Source organism: Dendrobates tinctorius, unplaced genomic scaffold, assembly GCF_039654945.1.
Source record: "Dendrobates tinctorius isolate UK_male_01 unplaced genomic scaffold, ASM3965494v1 ptg000007l, whole genome shotgun sequence".
NCBI lineage: Eukaryota > Metazoa > Chordata > Amphibia > Anura > Dendrobatidae > Dendrobates > Dendrobates tinctorius.
The window spans coordinates 18975001-18994277 of NW_027361675.1; the positions used below are offsets into that span (position 1 = coordinate 18975001).

Sequence of the window (19277 nt, forward strand, 5' to 3'; positions counted from 1 at the left end):
GTTTAGGAGTGATAATGTTAGAATTTTTTGTTTGTCATTTAAACTCATTGATAGTGATGTGTGTCAGGGCTCTTTATATCACTGGAAGCAATTGCAGATACCTGTGCAAATTAGTTTGGCAGGTGTGTCCAAATAAAGGCAAGACTACTTAAGAAGGCTGTTCCACATTATTAAGCAGCCTACGTTTTTTGCCAAAATGGGAAAGAAAAAGGATGTGTCGGCTGCTGAGAAGCAACAAATTGTGGAGTATTTAGGTCAAGGCATGACTACAATCAACATTGCCAAGACACTTCGTGATCATCGCACAATCAAGAAGTATGTAGCTGATTCCCAGCACACACGTGTGCGTGCTGATAAGGAAAAATTGAGGACTCTTTCCAACAGGCAATTGCGTCAGGTTAAAAGAGCAGCTGCAAAAATGCCTTGTCATAGCAGCAGACAAGTTTTTGAAGCTGCTGGTGCCTCCAACGTCTCCCGAACAACAAGATGCAGGGTCCTTCAGAGGTTTGCAGCTGCGCGTAAGCCATCCTGTCGACCACCTCTATCCACTGCACATAAGCAGAAACGGCTCCAGTGGGCCAAACGATACATGAAGACTGACTTCCAAACTGTTTTTTTTTTTTTCACCGATGAGTGCCATGCAACGCTCGATGGTCCAGATGGATGGAGTGGAGGATGGCTGGTTGATGGACACCCCATGAAAAACACGGCTAAGGCGCCAAACAAGGAGGGGGTGGAGTAACGTTTAGGGCTGGAATCATGGGGAAAGAGATTGTCGGCCCCTTTAGAATCCCTGAAGGGGTAAAGATGAACTCCATAATCTACGTGGAGTTTCTAAAACAGCACTTCCTGCCATGGTTCAAGAGGAAGAACCGTGCTTTCCGCAACAAGATCATTTTCATGCATGATAATGCACTGTCTCATGCTGCAAATAACACATCTGCATCTCTGGCTGCTATGGGCATAAAAGAGGACAAACTTATGGTGTGGCCACCATCTTCCCCTGACCTCAACCCCATTGAGAACCTCTGGAGCATCATCAAAAGGAGTGTATGATGGCAGGAGGCAGTTCACATCTAAGCAACAGCTCTGGGAGGGTATTCTGTCCACATGCAAAACAATTGAAGCACAAACCATCCAAAAACTGACAAATTCAATGGACGAGAGAGTTCAGAAGCTTCTTTCGAACAAGGGGTCCTATGTGCAAATGTAACATCACCTAGAATAAAGTTTTGACTTGAAAACTGATTTCATTTTGTAATAAGCTGATAATGCTTATAATTTAACAATTGACCATTTTTTGTTCAAAATAAAAATAAAAAGATTGAAAACTCTGCTGTGCATAATAATTTGGAACATGCATTTTGAGTGTTTCTTATTTTTAAAAGAATACTGTTTTCATAGGCAGATTGTTCAAAAACATTGCAATTATACTAGAATATTAGATGACTGGAAAACAACAATAACTGCAATTCATATAGGTAATTTAGAGAAAATATGAGGAAATATTTTTTACATAATAATTTAGAACACAGTGTAGAGTCCATCCGTTCACCTTTTCTGCGTCACACAAAGACACGGTGGTTGGAACCAAAGATCTCAAATTTGGACTCAGAATAAAGCACAGATTTCCACTGGTCTAATGTCCATTCCTTGTGTTCTTTAGCCCAAACAAGTCTCTTTTGCTTGTTGCCTGTCCTTAGCAGTGGTTTCCTAGCAGCTATTTTACCATGAAGGCCTGCTGCACAAAGTCTCCTCTTAACAGTTGTTGTAGAGATGTGTCTGCTGCTAGAACTCTGTGTGGCATTGACCTGGTCTCTAATCTGAGCTGCTGTTAACCTGCAATTTCTGAGACTGGTGACTTGGATGAACTTATCCTCCGCAGCAGAGGTGACTCTTGGTCTTCCTATCCTGAGGCGGTCCTCATGTGAGCCAGTTTCTTGGCAGCACTTGATGGTTTTTACCACTGCACTTGGGGACACTTTCAAAGTTTTCCCAATTTTTCAGACTTAGAATTTGTATTATGGCAAGAAAAATGCAGCTAACAGTCTATTCAGTAGGACTATCAGCTGTGTATCCACCAGACTTCTGCACAACACAACTGATAGTCCCAACACCATTTATAAGGCAAGAAATCCCACTTATTAAACCTGACAGGGCACAACTGTGAAGTGAAAGCCATTTCCGATGACTACCTCTTGAAGCTCATCAAGAGAATGCCAAGAGTGTGCAAAGCAGTAATCAAAGAAAAAGGTGGCTACTTGAAGAACCTAGAATATAAGACACAGTATTTTTAGTCGGTTCACACTTTTTTGTTAATTATATAATTCCACATGTGTTAATTCATAGTTTTGATGCCTTCATAGTGAATCTACAATTTTCATAGTCATGAAGATAAAGAAAACTCTTTGAATGAGGCGTATCCAAACTTTTGGTCTGTAATAATTATATATATATATATATATATATATATATATATATATATATATATATATATATAGCGCGTGCCCTGTAGTCATCTTCCCCAGCTACAAGTTTGAGCAATTGTCCAACACTGGCCGATTTGAAGCACCCTGACGGCATCCGCCCTTTTACTTCGATAATCTTTCTCCGTATCACGGCTCCTACAAATGGAGTCTGGGGCGGGCGGAAGGTGCAGTAGCGCTCTTGGACTGCAGTCTTTTTGCTACAAGCAGCACTGTGCCTGATCAGCAGAACTATAGGAGGTGAGTGCAGTACAATCCTTCCCTCTACCTCTGTTGTTGGTGACCTCTATATGGAGCGCTCTAGGTTTTTCTCTGGTATTGACGTCATGTCGACAGCAAGTGAGCTCAGCAGATCTGCCAGTGTAGACACAATGTCCCCTTCAGAGGCACTGAGCTCACCCATTTGCACCTGTGCTGTCGAGGTGATGCCAGCGCCGCAGCCAATGCCAGACACCGGGAGCAGCTATGGAGACTTGCCAGTGTACCTGGGGAAGGGGATTATAGCGCATTTTAACAAACATAATATATAAACAGGATTAAAACTAAAATTTTCTCTTGACATATGTATCTGTAATGATAATAGTTGAAGTGTTTCACAGGAAAGATTGTGGTTATGACATGAATTGTGATAGTGGTAAACAAGCACTCACCAGGAGAAAGACATCACTTCATTTTGTAGCTGCTGTGTAAGATATGTGGTGCAAAGAATAAATGCAGCATTAACTTGTCCTTCGGATTCCAGATTACATATTGTATCCAACACATCCTTTGCATCCATTTTTGAGATCTGCAAATGATGAAAAAAGAGAAAGCAATATGACACACTTGGACAAACCCCTTTTTTCGATCAATGTACTTAACTACGTGAAATAAAGCCTGTGTCGACATATGGTGCAGACGCTGTTCCAGCAATGTATGTAATATGCCTTATGTAATGTGAGCCCTGCAGCAAATCAGCAGCCGCTTCACTCCCCTTCGGACATAAATGACATCCGAGGGAAGTAAGAACATCTGCAGCTCTCACTTCTTCTGAATTACAATTTTGTCTGAAGAGAATGAAGCGACCGCTGTTTTGCTGCAGGGTTCACATTACATAATATCATGCAAGCTCCAGATTAGTCATCGGCATTGCTGTAATGGAGCTTGCACCGGAAGCAAATATAGGCGGTTTTTATTTTACATGGAGGAAATCTAGTCACCGAAATGGGGTTGTCCGAGTAGTAGACAAACCCTTTAAAGTCAATTTCCTTGTGAACTATTCTGCATACCTCTTTAAAAGCGTCTTCATTTGGCAACATTGTACATAGACATGTGATAAAAGACTGCCGGAAAAAGAAATTGCTTGAAGTCTCTGTGGTTTCAGAAGAAATTTTTGACAGGAGCATTGCTTGCTCCATGCAGTTTGTCTTCATTAGATGTTTAATACGCATCTGTAGAAAACAGGGGCCTTCTTGAGATATCCAATTAGAAACTGGCATGAATAAAAAAAGTATATATAAATTTATATTTAGGCAAAACAAAAAAAACAATATACAACTTAAGAAATATGTCAGATGATGTATTCTGGAAAAATAAATTCCCACTCCTTATATCAAAAAGCATTTAATTCTTGTGATCACTGGTACAAAGTGAAACTTAGGCCGGGTTCCCACATCCATGTTTTGCAATGCGTACTCTGACATGGCTGCACAGACTGGCCGTAGGTCTCCTGAGCTGAATTCAGTAGCTTACGACTTTAGGTAAAAAGACCTGTGGCTAATCTGTGCAACCCCGTCAGTGTACGGACTGCAAAACAAGGATGTAGGAAAACTACTGTAGGCAGACATTATATGGGAGAACATATATAACTGTTTATGCTCAGAAACAGTCGATAAGGGCAGAAAAAAACCTGTACTATGAAACCTACTCGGCATCCTTACCTTCCTCATCCTGTACAGTCTGCCTCGACAGGATTTTAACAAGAACTGGATTTTGCCATGCCCCTCCATGCTTGATGTTGTCAACCAGCAACTGCAAATTATCATGTCCAAATTCAATTAAAATGCCCTGGGAATCCTAAAAATAATTAAGAGGAAATGGTTATTCTTAGTATCAGCATTTTACCTGCAAAACATAATTTTGGTCTCGTCTTTTGTAGCTAGTGTGTAAAAACACATGGCAGAACTCTAAATACCGTGACTTGATAGTTACTGTATTTTTCGGACTATAAGATGCACTTTTTTCCCCAAAAATGGGGGGGGGGGGGGGGGGGGGGTGTGAATGCGTCTTATAGTCGGATTGTACTTACAGTTAGCGTGGTGGCAGGAGACGGGCGATTCTTCCGGTGGTCCGACGCTGCAGGGCGATGATCTTGCTCCCATTCCAGTCTGGTGCGGCAGTTCCAGCGGTGCTCAGTGCTTCGGGGGGATCCGCAGACATGATGCGGCAGTTTCAGTGGTGCTCAGTGCTGCGAGGGGCTCTGGAGACATTATGTGAAGGCCCAAAGCCTCGATGCTGTGGCCTCCGGTAAAATGGCCACCGGAGGAGGTGCATGTGCAAGTTGAGATCTCAGTTCCAAGATCTCGAGACAAGATCTTGCTGCCGAGATCTCAATCTGCGTTAGGGGAATCAATCTTGCCTCCGGGAAATTGGCCGCCGGAGGGGGCACATGCACAGATTGATATCTCGACTACGAGATCTCAATCTGCGCTGCCGCACCATGTCTCTGGAGGCCCCCCCCGCAGCACTTTGCTCCGCCAAAACTGCCACACCATGTCGCCAGAGCCCCCGCAGCACCGCCGATACTGCCACACCAGGCTGGGATGGGAGCGAGATCATCGCCCTGCAGCGTCGGACCACCTGAAGAATCGCCCTACTCCTGCTGCCACCAGCGCTGTCGATCCCCCCTCCCCGGTAAGCTGAATTCAGGACTGTAAGACGGACCCCTATTTGACGCATTAATTTTTTTTCTGAAAATTTGAGGTGCGTCTTATGGTCCAATCACTTTTGCAAAATTGGGTCTTATGAATGACGTATATGTAGTATGTTTCCTAAAGCATTTTATGCGGCAGAATCTTCAGCTTCCAGCCAAGTGGGAATTCTCTATGTGGACGTATGAGGGTCAGCCCTGCCATTTTTAAACACCAGAATCGGGTTTACAGGGGGAACATCCTGATGACGAGCCAGCGTTAATGAGTCTCCCTCATTGTTCCAGGAAAGTTTACTTCAGTGGCAGGGGATAATAAAAGCAAAGTCCCAACTTACCATGATAGACTTTTTAAAGCGCATCCCGAAATCACATGAAAAGTCATCTTGATTCATAGAAAGAAACACTTCAAAACAACTCCTAGAGAAAAACATACAATGGCATATAACTAAACATATATTTTATACAAGCACGCAAAATATTCTGCTGCTAACAACCAACCATGCTACACTGGTAGCAGTAGAGAAATGGAGAATGGGAATTACAGCCCGGGCACGTGGAGAAGAAGGTGGAAGATGTGCAATGTGTCACTTACAATGCAAGCCTTTCAATAAGCTGCAGAACATCTTCACACTCCGTGGTCAGGTAAGGGCGTGCGTTTGCAAAGCTTCTCAAAGCGGTCCCGCACACATCTGAGTAAAGTATGAGATTTTCAGATGCTGTATGATCTTCAGCGCACTGTAGTAATACCTAAATGGGGAAAGAGCCAGTGATGGGTAATCAGGCAGATCTATAGTACACATGTGCATTAAATTGAAGTTTGGGTTGTTCATTAGGAGGCATTCGTTAGAGGAACTTTTTAAAGGAGAACTTGCAGTAAAATGTGTTTATGTAGCCAATTCTCCCCCTCTCCTCTACATACAGACTCATAAGCATCAACTATCAACTCCAACACACTTTTTTTTTTTGTAAATGTGTCTCTAGTACCACAAAATACAAGTGATAAAGATTTGTAATGCAAAAAGCTTGCACTATTTAGTGGAATTTCATATTTTTCTATTATGGGTGAAAAAGTAAACAAGAAAAAAAAAAAAAAGACATACTTTATGCATTTCAACATCAGAATTTTTTTTTATAATGGATTACACGCATGTCAAAAATACACCTAAAATATTGACCCATCGTTCTTAAAAGGGCATTCATGTTTACATAAATAAAACAGAATTCAAGTTTACAAGCTGGACTCATGAAATGTTACATTTCATAGCAGAAGAAAAACCTGTATAGGATCATACATATAGAACGACAAAGATTTGCAAAGTGCACAGGCCTCATTAGGTATAAGGGCTATTTAATAATGCATGCAATTTGTACTGCAAGATCTAGTGACAGATCTGTTAAAAAAAAATTAAAAAAAAAAAAAAAAAAAAAAAAAAAAAAGATATTTCCTGTAGAACTTCTTAAAAAAAAAAGCACCATACAGTATGTGGTCTGCAGATTTTTTCTCGTGTACTGGGCCATACAACATTAGTGTGCCGTCACTCTATGTAGACTATGTAAGCTTCAGTGATATTATCAATGATGTGGTGATAATAGCTTCGCCTGAACAAAGTACACCACGAGATTCGGAGCTCAAGCTTAAACAGGCAACTTTTCTTATCAGTGGCTGACGTCCTCCTCCTGCTGCTGGAGCATTTCTGCCTCCACCGTAGCTCAGCAATGAAGAGGTGCCACACTGGCACAGCACACCTATTTGTGGAATTGAACAGACTGAACCAGGGCTTAACTACAACCATGTGCCCCCACATGTATATCCCGATAGTACAGCACTGAGGCCTTGACCATTGCTGCAGACAGTGGAAGAGACCACCACAGAGGTGCAGGATGAGAACGCACAGCTTGTAGGTAATCTGCACTGCATGGGGGTTGGGAGCACAGCGCAAGACATTTTAGTTACGTTCCCACGATGAGTTTTTGACGCAGTGTACTTTCTCTGCTCCAAAAATGTGACGTTAACAGTACCAGAAAAAAGGTTGGGGTTTCCAGAAATCTCGTGTCCATTGTTTTTTTTGTTTACGCAAAGAGTTATGTTCAGATTTTGCCCAAGGAATGGGCGAAATTCTGCAGGTAAAATACGCACAAGCGCTTTTCAGTGCATTTCTGCTGTGGAAACTCACTAAAAACCGCATGTAATCCGCACATGACTCTACCAACAAGGTTTTGACAAATACCAGGTAGTATCAAAACCGAACTTTATTTAGAAACCTAACCTACCGAAAGACCAAAAAAAGCAATTTAAAAAAAATGCAGGTAAACGGCCCAGGTGAAAATACAGACATACGCGCTGCCCCATAGAATATAATGGGTGTGTACGGAAAGCACGGATATACGGAGGGGGCCTTAGTGACAATTTGCTGTGCATGAAACTATTGTGTAGCAGAATTGCTGCACCGTTACAGATCACAGCAGAGACGCAACATTGTATTCAGAACAGGCTAGGGAAGCGCCTCCTGGAATTATACACTGCCATGTGACTGCGCTGGATACTTTGTGACAAGTGCAAACAGCAGCCACTGACTGATATATCAAAAGGTTAATGGGCCTTATTGTTGCTTCTTTACACCCTTTCGTGACAGGATTTTTATTTTTTCTGCTCTCCTTTTCAAATGATATTTGATAAGAAACCAACATATATGTACTCCAAAATGGTAAGTAATGTTGTATTTTCATAAGTCGATCTTATATAGAAACGGCAAAATCAAGTATTTATTTTGCAAATGATCATTGAAGAACAAAGATAGTGTCAAAATTGGCTTTCAGTAGGCCCCTGGCGGCCATAGCAACCCCTGATCACATCATGCCACTTCAATGCCAATGTCCATTTCAGTGGTTACATGGCAGCGCCATCTCCAAACACTGCCGTTACAAGTCGGCGGCAACTGTACAACACAGATTAACATCCTGTCTACAGCCACACCTGGAGTACATGGACGTCACAGGCCAGGGGTTAAACAGATGAGGCGGCAGAGCTGCAGAGGAAAGAAGCAGCAATCTGGACCCATGAGACTGGAGGCGGGTATCAGACTCCAGGACACAGGATACATAAGCCATGGTCACAGATCACAGCTCTGTCCTAATTAAGGCAAGCTAGAAAGCAACAAGCTAGAAGAAAATAAACATGGAGACATCATCCCGTCAGTTCTGAGTGACTGACTGAACATGGACTGTGCTAGTAACAGTGCAGCAGAATATGTTGCTGCTATAGTAAGGGCACATATCTGTTCATAAGGTCCGTGTGCTGTCACATTTTTTTTAGTTAGACAACACTCGGACCACAGAGACTCACAGATCCATTATTTTCTATAAAAAAATATAATATATATGTAACACAGAAACACATCAAAACCATTCAATTTGGATAATAATCCTAAAATATTTTTTTCAAAATTTAAAAAAAAAAAAAACTTACAGTAAGATGAAGGTTCTCAGTGCACAAATTGGCCAATTCATGTAAGCCCATCAACCACGGCAAGGTGACCTCCCCCTGCTATATATATATATATTTTTTTTTTTTTTTCTCTCCAATCAGCTCTAAACCCAAACTTATGGAAAAGTTAACGGTATTCCAAAAATTGAGTTGCCCCCCATTCATTCGAATACAGGGGAGCATGCATGCTCTACCTCCGTTTCTTTCAATGTCTATGGGGTCGCCGATAACAGCCGAGCGTTGTATTCCGCTTTCTCTGGCAGGTCATAGACAATAAATGGAACGGAGAAACTTTCGCTCCATTTGAGACATGCTCTGCAGATTGCTGAGGGTCCAGTTAACAGAGTTCCAGCGAGTAATATAGAATCCACTATGGACAGGGGATAAAGTTAAATTCTGGGAATACACCTCTAAAGAGAACATGTCACCTCCAGGAATGCCATTTATCTGCAGATGTAGTGGTGATATGCAGGTAAAATAGCTAGTAAACTGTGTAGCTGATTTAATGGAGCAGCAGCTACATGGAGAGAATCTATTTACATAATTGCCTTGTAATGTTTTCATTTCCTGTTCTGTCCAGATGTCACTGTATCCCAGAATTCCAAGCAGAGGAAGTTCACCGACCGCCATATTGGGACACCCAAGTGATGGGTGTCTAAACATGGAAACTGCTGCTGGTACCAACCTACTGCGTGGTACCACCAGCGGAACACCGTCGCACCACACACACTCACAAAGCCTCTTGTATGGTACCACCAGCGGAACACTGTCGCACTGTGCATGCGTGAATGCCGGGTCACATTAAAGGGGTTTTCCCACAAACGAAAGTTCATTTTAAAAATTGTCTGTATCCGACCGTGTATGGAGCATACCACATCTCCTTGGCAGGGGAGAAAGCAAAAGACAATACTGACTGACATTACAGCAGGAGATTGCAGAGGATACATTTTGTGAGGTAAAATATTTCACTGACCATTTTTAAACAATATTTTACCTCACAAAATGTATCCTCTGCCATCTCCTGCTGTAATGTCAGTATTGTCTTTTGCTTCCCCTCTGCCCAGGAGCTGTGGTTTGTTCTGTACAAGGTCAGACACAGGGGTGAGAGAAGGAGCACAGGGGGAGACAGCTCAAACAGGACAGCACATGAGGGGACAACACAGGAAGGAGAGAGACAGCAGACAAGGGGGATAGCACATGGGGTAGACAGGTCAAAGCAGATAGCACAGATGGGAGAAGTCAGGACATGGGGAAAGAGAGAGTGGATAGGTGGGTGAGCACATGGGGGGGGGGGGGGGGGGGAGAGATTCTCAACACTGCAAAGCCTGCCCCTATCGTGACATTAACGCCCTCCCGATGTGATAGCATCAGGCCTCCATCTAGTGAATATATTCTCCCTGCAGCTGCTTGGCTCTAGTCATGGGGGCAGTACAGCGAGTGCACTATCATTTTTTCCCTGCAGATTGTGCAGAGAAGCTGTGGGTCAGTGTGCCAGGGAGTGACGACTAGCGAGTGGTGACTGTAACCACTCCCTGCACGTTTGAAAGTCAGTGGGCTACAGGGAGAATAAAACTTCACTTTCTCCCTGTAATCGCTGCTCCTGTAGGCAGACTATACAGGGTTTAAACGCCATTTATCTACAGATTACTTCTATATCTGCAGAAATATAGCATTGCTAGACATACCAGGTTCCCTTTAATACATAACGCACCGTAAACAAGTGTAGATACGAGTTCTTTCTCCTGGTCAGTCCTTGGGAACTCAAAACATCTCAACAAGATAAACATACATTGTGGTCATTCACGTCAATAGCAACTGAAGACTGGATCTCATGCTCTGGATTAATGATGAAGGGCATGCCCAAAACGGCTTTCTGCAGAGTGGGGTCTTTCTGGAAAAGAACGTGGTCTGGCTCACATCTCTATTCATATAACATTCCCCTATATGGCCTCCACCCAATAACCGGGACTAGAGAACCTACGGTCCTCTGGAGGAGACACTATTTGTATGGGACTAGTGTGTGATTTGTGGAAATGTGATACATAATCACATGGAAAAGATCCCACTCCAACGAGCACTTCATCGCATTCAAAACAGTCCCTCACTACTTTAAAGGCCACACTCGCAGCAGCAAAACAAACATACTTGTCTCATATCCTCCATGTCTCACAACCCTAAACAGTTATTCAACACTTTCAACTCTCTCCTCTGTCCCCCAGCATCCCCCCCCCTCCTCTCTGCCGAAGACTTTGCCTCATTTTTCAAGCAGAAGATTGATAACATCAGAGACAGTTTTGGTCGGCAACCCCCAAAGACCTTTCTCCTAACTGCTCAGCCCTCCTCCTCCTAAAACCAACTTCTCCACCATCACAGAAGATCGACTCTCCACTCTACTCTTAAAATCACATCTCACCATCTGTGCACTTGACCAAATCCCATCTCACTTCATCCCAACCCTAATCAAGCTCTTCAACCTTTCAGTGACAACTGGCGTTTTCCCCTCAAGCTTTAAACATGCCTCAATCACAACTATCCTCAAAAAGCCCTCTCTTGACCCATCCTCTGCATTTAGCTATCGCCATATATTACTTCTCCCTTATGCCTCAAAACTACTGGAACAACATGTCCATCTTGAACTGTCCTCCCACCTCTCTTCTTGCTCCCTCTTCGACTGCATCATTCCACTGAAACTGCCCTAACTAAAGTCACCAATGACCTATTAACTGCCAAATCCATGCGACACCACTCTGTCCTCCTCCTCCTGGACCTGCCATCTGCCTTTAACACAGTGGACCATTCCTTATTACTACAGACCCTCATCGAATATGCAAATAAAGTCCGTGGAGCTTTATTTAAGAGTCTCAAACACGGGACTAGCCAGATCTTCCTCCAGAGAAGGACCCAGCCAAGGGGTGGCTCCTTTCGGAAACCACCATTACCACCATATTAAGTGGCCCTTTAAGTCTCATCGCTTGGCATCACAGACTTGGCCCTATCTTGGATCGCATCATACCTAAAAGACCAGACATTCAGTGTCTCCCACTCACACACCACCTCCTTGCCCCCTGTCAAGAGTCCCGCAAGGTTCAGTCCTAGGGCCTCTGCTCTTCTCCATTTACACCTTTGGCCTCGGACAGCTCATAGAATCTCTCGGCTTTCAGTATCACCTCTATGCTGATGACACACCGATCTACATCTCTGAACTAGATATCACCCCCCCTTCTAACCAGAATCCCACAATGTCTGTCTGCTATATCATCCTTCTTTGCTAGACTTCTAAAACAGAATTCATCATCTTTCCCTATCTCACTCGACTCCCCCAATGGACCTATCCATTAAAGTAAATGACTGCTCACATTCCCCAGTCCCACAAGCTCTGGGGTTATCCTTGACTCATCTCTCCTTCAAACCACATATACAAGCCCTTTCCACTTCCTGTCAACTTCAACTCAAAAACATTTCAAAAATCCATACATTCCTCAACCAAGAATCTGCATAAACACTAGTGCATGCCCTCATCATCTCCCGCCTTGACTACTGCAACCTCCTTGTCTGGGGACTCCCCTCTAACATTCTTGTACCACTCCAATCTATTCTAAACTCTGCTGCCCGACTAATCCACTTGCTTCCCCGCTATTCCCTAGCCTCTCCTCTCTGTCAGTCCCTGCACTGGCTCACCATTACCCAAAGACTCCAGTTAAAAATCCTAACCATGGCATACAAAGCCATCCACAACCTGTCTCTCCATACATCTGTGACATGGTCTCCCGGTATTTACTTACACGCAATCTCCGATCCGCACAAGATCTTCTTCTATACTCCCCTCTTATCTCTTCTTCCCACAATCACATACAAGATTTTTCCCGTGCACTCCCCCTACTCTGGAACTCTCTACCAGAACATATCAGACTCTCGCCTACCATGGAACCCTTCAAAAAGAACCTGAAGACCTACCTCTTCCGACAAGCCTACAACCTGCAGTAACCACCGATCGACCAAGCCACTGCATGACCAGCTCTATCCTCGCCTACTGTATCCTCACCCATCCCGTTGTAGATTGTGAGCCCTTGCGGGCAGGATCCTCTCTCCTCCTGTACCAGTCAGTGACTTGTATTGGTTAAGACTACTGTACTTGTTTTTATTATGTATACCCCTTTTCACATTTAACGTGCCATGGAATAAATGGCGCTATAGTAAATAATAATCGCAGGCCAAATGACACTATGAAGAACGAGAACTCGCCATCATGGCAATTACCTGCCCTAGAAGCTCCTCGGGGTTGCCATCAGGTGACGTTTCACCATGTGCCCTGCTAAACACTGGATGTGGTACCTACATCTCCATCGCTCTCCCCTGGGCACTGCCAGCCTGTTTACCAGTCTGTGCTGGAATAATGCAGCATGCAATCATGTATGGCATCAGCTCAAAGGTTACACATGGCGGCAGGAGCGAGGCCTGCACAGTGCTGCACGGTATGGAGGGGGCTCCAGGCAGCAGAGCCCGGCCACTGAGCTGCACGCAGTACTCTCCCCAGGCCCGCAGCGCTAGGGATTGTGGGTGCAGCTGGCCGCCATTGCTCCCCGGTGACCCGCTCTGCTGTGACAGGGGCAGAATGAATTGAAGAGAGGTCTGGGCTGACAACGACCCTCCCCCAGATCCCGCCCCCATCACTCACTGTCAGCAGCCAAAATATCAGCACTCAGCGAGGCACACTGCCAACACCGGGCGGCCTCCGGGCCGGAGAACGGGCCTTACTTCCCCGCCACTCACCTCGTACAGGCGCCTGCAGTAAGCAGCGGAGGAAAGCACCGACACCTCCTCCTCCCTCAGCCGGTCCTCCAGCTCCTGCAGCATCTCCTCCAGGCGGCCAGGCTGCAGCGAGGCAGCAGCAGGGGGAACCGTCCCCCCATTGCTAAGCCCCGCTCGGGACTCTCCCTTCCCGTCCGCCATCTTCTCTCGCCTTTGCCGCGCGTAGGCAACACTCGCACACTCACTCTCTCGTCACGTGATTCGGCGTCGGTAGGGCGACGTCATCACCAGGGAGACCAGCGTGGGGCACGCCCACTGTATCTACGCAATGTCCCGCCCCTCAGCTAGCTAGCACCGCCTATCGTTGGCGGCCATTTTGTTTGTTGACATGGGCTTGAAAACGTGCAACGCGTTGGCGCTGGCCGGCTTCCCGTTACCTACGCAAAACCAAAAGTAGAAGCCTCAGGATGCGTTATTACAGGGAGTCCAGCATAGTAGGAGAAGAAAGCAGAGCCACAAATAGCCCCCCCCCAAAACCACAAATATCTCCCTACTGCAGTCACAAATGGCCCCCCACCAAAGCCACAAATATCCCCCTACAGCTGCCACAAATGGCCCCCCACCAAAGCCACAAATATCCCCCTACCGCTGCCACAAATGGCCCCCCACCAAAGCCACAAATATCCCCCTACCGCTGCCACAAATGGCCCCCCACCAAAGCCACAAATATCCCCCTACCGCTGCCACAAATGGCCCCGCACCAAAGCCACAAATATCCCTCTACCGCTGCCACAAATGGCCCCCCACCAAAGCCACAAATATCCCCCTACCGCTGCCACAAATGGCCCCCCACCAAAGCCACAAATATCCCCCTACCGCTGCCACAAATGGCCCCCCACCAAAGCCACAAATATCCCCCTACCGCTGCCACAAATGGCCCCCCACCAAAGTCACAAATGGCCCCCACCGCAGCCACAAATGGCCCCCTACCGCAGCCACAAATGGCCCCCCCACCAAAGTCACAAATAGCCCCCTACCGCTGCCACAAATGGCCCCCCCACCAAAGTCACAAATGGCCCCCCACCGCAGCCACAAATGGCCCCCCACCAAAGTCACAAATGGCCCCCTACCGCTGCCACAAATGGCCCCCCACCAAAGCCACAAATATCCCCCTACCGCTGCCACAAATAGCCCCCCACCAAAGCCACAAATATCCCTCTACCGCTGCCACAAATGGCCCCCCACCAAAGCCACAAATATCCCCCTACCGCAGTCACAAATGGCCCCCCACCAAAGCCACAAATATCCCCCTACCGCTGCCACAAATGGCCCCCCACCAAAGTCACAAATGGCCCCCACCGCAGCCACAAATGGCCCCCTACCGCAGCCACAAATGGCCCCCCCCACCAAAGTCACAAATAGCCCCCCACCCGCAGCCACAAATGGCCCCCCACCAAAGCCACAAATAGCCCCCTACCGCTGCCACAAATGGCCCCCCCACCAAAGTCACAAATGGCCCCCCACCGCAGCCACAAATGGCCCCCCACCAAAGTCACAAATAGCCCCCTACCGCAGCCACAAATGGCCCCCCACCAAAGTCACAAATAGCCCCCTACTGCAGCCACAAATGGCCCCCCACCAAAGTCACAAATAGCCCCCTACCGCAGCCACAAATGGCCCCCCACCAAAGTCACAAATAGCCCCCTACTGCAGCCACAAATGGCCCCCTACCGCAGCCACAAATGGCCCCCCACCAAAGTCACAAATAGCCCCCTACCGCAGTCACAAATGGCCCCCTACCGCAGCCACAAATGGCCCCCACCAGTCACAAATAGCCCCCTACCGCAGCCACAAATAGCCCCCCACCCGCAGCCACAAATAGCCCCCCACCCGCGCCACAAATGGTACCCCACCAGAGCTGGTGCTAATAGTTTTGCAGGACTTGGTCCATCGGCCACGTCAGTAATTTGTGGTCATTTGATGGGAGCCCCCTTTTATGTGATGACACGCTTGGCTTTTCTCTTGGATTAGCCAGCCTGTCGTCATCTCAACACTGTGGTGTGAAACATGCCGTAGTGACCAGGCCAGCTAATTGAGAGGAGTCGTGGAGGTAGGAGGCGGTGTTTGACTCCAGTGACCACAGATTACTGGCCTGGCTGATGAACCGGGGTCCTGAAAATCTGCACTAATTGTAGTTCGTACCTCCTGTAGGGAAGCAATTAGTTCCCTCAAAATCAAATTAAGAAGCGCTCCATACTCACCTACCGCAGCTTTCTGTGATGTCCAGCGCCATTCTACTCCTCTAAGTGACGTCACCACTTTGCAATGAGAAAATGAAAAACGGTCTTAGGAGCGCAGGAAAGAGACTCAGACAAGAGATGGGGTTAAATCACAACGCGTTTCGACGGAGGATCCGTCTTCATCAGGTAAAACGTCCACCTGATGAAGATGGATCCTCCCTCGAAACGCGTTGTGGTTTAACCCCATCTCTTGTCTGAGTCTCTTTCCTGCACTCTGAGTTTAGGAGGAGCCTTACTCATACCAATCATTAGAATAAAATTGACCTTTATTGAAAATAATCTAAAAACAAGACAATCACAGAAATACCAACAACTAACCGTGCCACCTATTGTGGCCCTACACTGGGGCCCTGATAATGACTACCTACCAGCGGAGGTTGGCACCCTAGACAAAATCCAGATTGGTGCCCCCGCTCCACAATGGCTGACCCTAGTGCTCCTAAATAACCCTGGACCGGTGCAGCATACAGTCACCCATTTAACCAGGAAAGGATTGTAAAGGTGTCGCCGATATAGGTAGGTTAATAGGCAACAATAGAAAAAGTGCAAAAAAAAGTGCTGTAAACACAAGACAAAAAGTGACATGTGCAGACAAATGAGTACCTGACTATACTGTTCCCTGTGACTTGACACCTTCCTGTCAGCGGAGGTTGGCACCCTACTGGTCAGCGGAATGGCGCCCCCGCTCCACGACGGCTATCCCTTAAGTCCCTGATGTGACTAATATTCAATCAAATAAGTATAACAGAATAATAGATTACCAGAAGGTACATTTTAACCCAATGGTCCATTTATGACCCATATGGGAAAAAAGTATATAAATCATATTGATAACAGTAAAAGGTACTCAAGGTTAGTAGCTGAAGTAGAATCTCAATGCGTTTCTCCTAATCGGATCATCAGGAGGTAGATAGTCAGATGCTGTGTGAAAAAAGACCAAAATCCCCCATGTATATAGGCTCAGCAGTCATGAAGACAGCCAATGAGTGATCACCCCTCCTCCATATTGCAGAGGTCCCATTCACAAGATGTAGCCAAGTGGGGCTGAAACATAGGCTGAAGCATACAAATGGCCGTGCCCTCATGCTCTATAATATAAAAGAGGGCTTACTAAAAATAGGTAAAGCAGCCTGTAATTGGTAGATACAACTGTCAATTACACTTGTAGCCTTGGACAAAGGGGACATTAATCTCTTTTGTCGTAAACTGAAATGGAAAAAGTTTTTCGCACGCAATGATCAAACTGAATGTGAATGTTTGGGGTTACAAAAGGATGAACTTGAGGGTTACAGAGCTTTAGTAGGATTATTGGAGGAAAATGACACGAGAGAGGGGTGTGTCCTTTTACAAACCTGAGAAGTAAGAATACTAAGATGCCTCCACAGTTTGATATTTCTAGTATTGATATATTCCTTAGGCTGGTGGAAAAAGATTTAAGAAAAATACCATCTACTGTATTTGATTGCAATCTTACAACTAGTGAGCAGGAGGCATTAACTAGACTAATGGATCAGAATGAGCTGATAAACCCTCGGATAAGGGTGGTAACCTCATGATCATGACTGAGCAGGATTATATAAAAATGTGTAATAGCATTTTAACTGATTCACAGACATATGAAATCCTACACGCTGATCCCGCTATGGGATATAAGGGTGAATTGAAAAAGATACTTGAGACAGCAAATCTAATATCTAAGAATAAATTTGAGTGCTTGTACCCGTCCCAACCCCTAATTGCCACTTTCTACACCCTACCAAAGGTGCGTAAGGGACTTAACCCCCTCAAAGGACGTCAAATCGTCTCGGGGTCGGATTCCCTTACCCAAAATTGCAGGTGTACATAGATCAGATACTCCGTCCCTTTGTTTTGACCTTACCATCATACATTAGGGATACCTCGGATCTCCTTTTGAAGCTTGAGGGCATCCAGATGACCGAGAACTCCATATTGGCTTCAATAGATGTTGAGGCATTGTATAGTAATATATCACATGAATTGGGCCTCGAGGTGATTAGATATTTCTTAAAGTCAAGGGCAATGCAATACAAGGCCCATAATGAATTTGTGCTGGAATTATTACGGTTTACTCTTACCAAGAATTTCTTTTTGTTTGACAGGAAGTACTTCCACCTGCTCAGGGGCACCGCTGTGGGCAGTCCCTGTGCGCCATCATATGCTGGGCTGTTCCTGGGCTGGTGGGAGGAAACCCTGGTCTTCCCTGATGAACCCAAATGGTGGCAAGAACATATTGGAACATGGTATAGATTCATTGACGACGTTTTTATCATCTGGCAGGGGACAGAATGTGGTTTCCTAGAGTTCATTAGTGAATTAAACAACAATGCAATTGGTATGAAATTCACCTATGAACTCGGTAAGAACACTTTACCATTCCTTGATGTTCTGATTCAGATAGGGGAGGATGGCTTTTTGAAATCTCAAATATATCGTAAACCAACGATCACAAATAATTTACTTCGTTGGGACAGCCATCACCTAGAAGCACTTAAACGTGGTATTCCAAAAGGCCAATTTTTAAGATTAAGGAGAAATTGCATGGACATGGAGGCTTTTAAATATCAATCAGCAGATATGAAGAGGAGATTCTTGGAGAAGGGTTACCTAGGTCTATTATTGAACAATCGTACAATTTTGCCTCTATTCAAGATAGGAATTCCCTGTTGCAAACTAAACCAAATAGGTCTGAGAAAATACTGGATGTAACCAGAATCATTGGCACTTTTGATTGCCAGAATAGAAGAGTCAGGGGGATTCTCAATAAACATTGGAATATTTTAACATCAGGATAATTTGGTACATAGTCTCTTCAGAAGAACCAACCCAGCAGGTACATGACTGGACCGCAAAACTTGTGTTTTTGTTTTTTTTAAATGTGGAAATGTGTGAATTGTAAATTTATTAAACCATGTAAATCCTTTACAAGTTCCTCAAATGGCAGGAGATTCCATCATAGAGATTTCTCTAATTGCAAGACCTCTGGTTTAATATATGTGGCAACATGTAGTTGCCCGAAGGACTATGTGGGCAAAACTTTAAGGGAATTCCGGCGCAGAGTGGATGAGCACATTGGTGATGTTAGGCATAATCGCGACACCCCTCTGGCAAAACATCTGAATGAGACGCATAAGGGTATTCTGGAGGAGATCTGTTTTTCTGTGGTTGAGGTGGTTAAAAAGAACCCTATAGGTGGTAATTTTGACAGACTATTATTACAAAGAGAATGCATGTGGATCCACAGATTGGAATCCATAGGGCCAAAGGGCCTAAATGAAAGTCTGTCTTATGCGTGCTTTTTATAAGTCCACAGAGGATGATAGGGCCCTAGT

At 45.3% G+C, this 19277-nt stretch overlaps 1 protein-coding gene across 2 annotated transcripts in view; it reads right to left on the reverse strand.

Annotated features, from left to right (window-relative positions):
• Window positions 1-13903, reverse strand: part of RLF (RLF zinc finger) — a 29640-nt gene extending 15737 nt beyond the window's left edge. Inside the window, exons 1-6 of one of the 2 annotated variants that reach the window (XM_073572257.1) lie at window positions 13649-13903; window positions 5987-6141; window positions 5730-5811; window positions 4406-4541; window positions 3755-3957; window positions 3137-3273 (exon numbers count right to left, since the gene is read on the reverse strand). In XM_073572257.1, the coding sequence (XP_073428358.1) occupies window positions 3137-3273; window positions 3755-3957; window positions 4406-4541; window positions 5730-5811; window positions 5987-6141; window positions 13649-13828 (893 nt within the window). In that variant the 5' untranslated portion in view covers window positions 13829-13903. Of the gene's footprint in view, window positions 1-3136; window positions 3274-3754; window positions 3958-4405; window positions 4542-5729; window positions 5812-5986; window positions 6142-13135; window positions 13154-13648 lie in introns of those variants that run through there. The other variant, XM_073572266.1, reaches the window with a different exon arrangement.
• Window positions 13904-19277: the final 5374 nt, after the last annotated feature.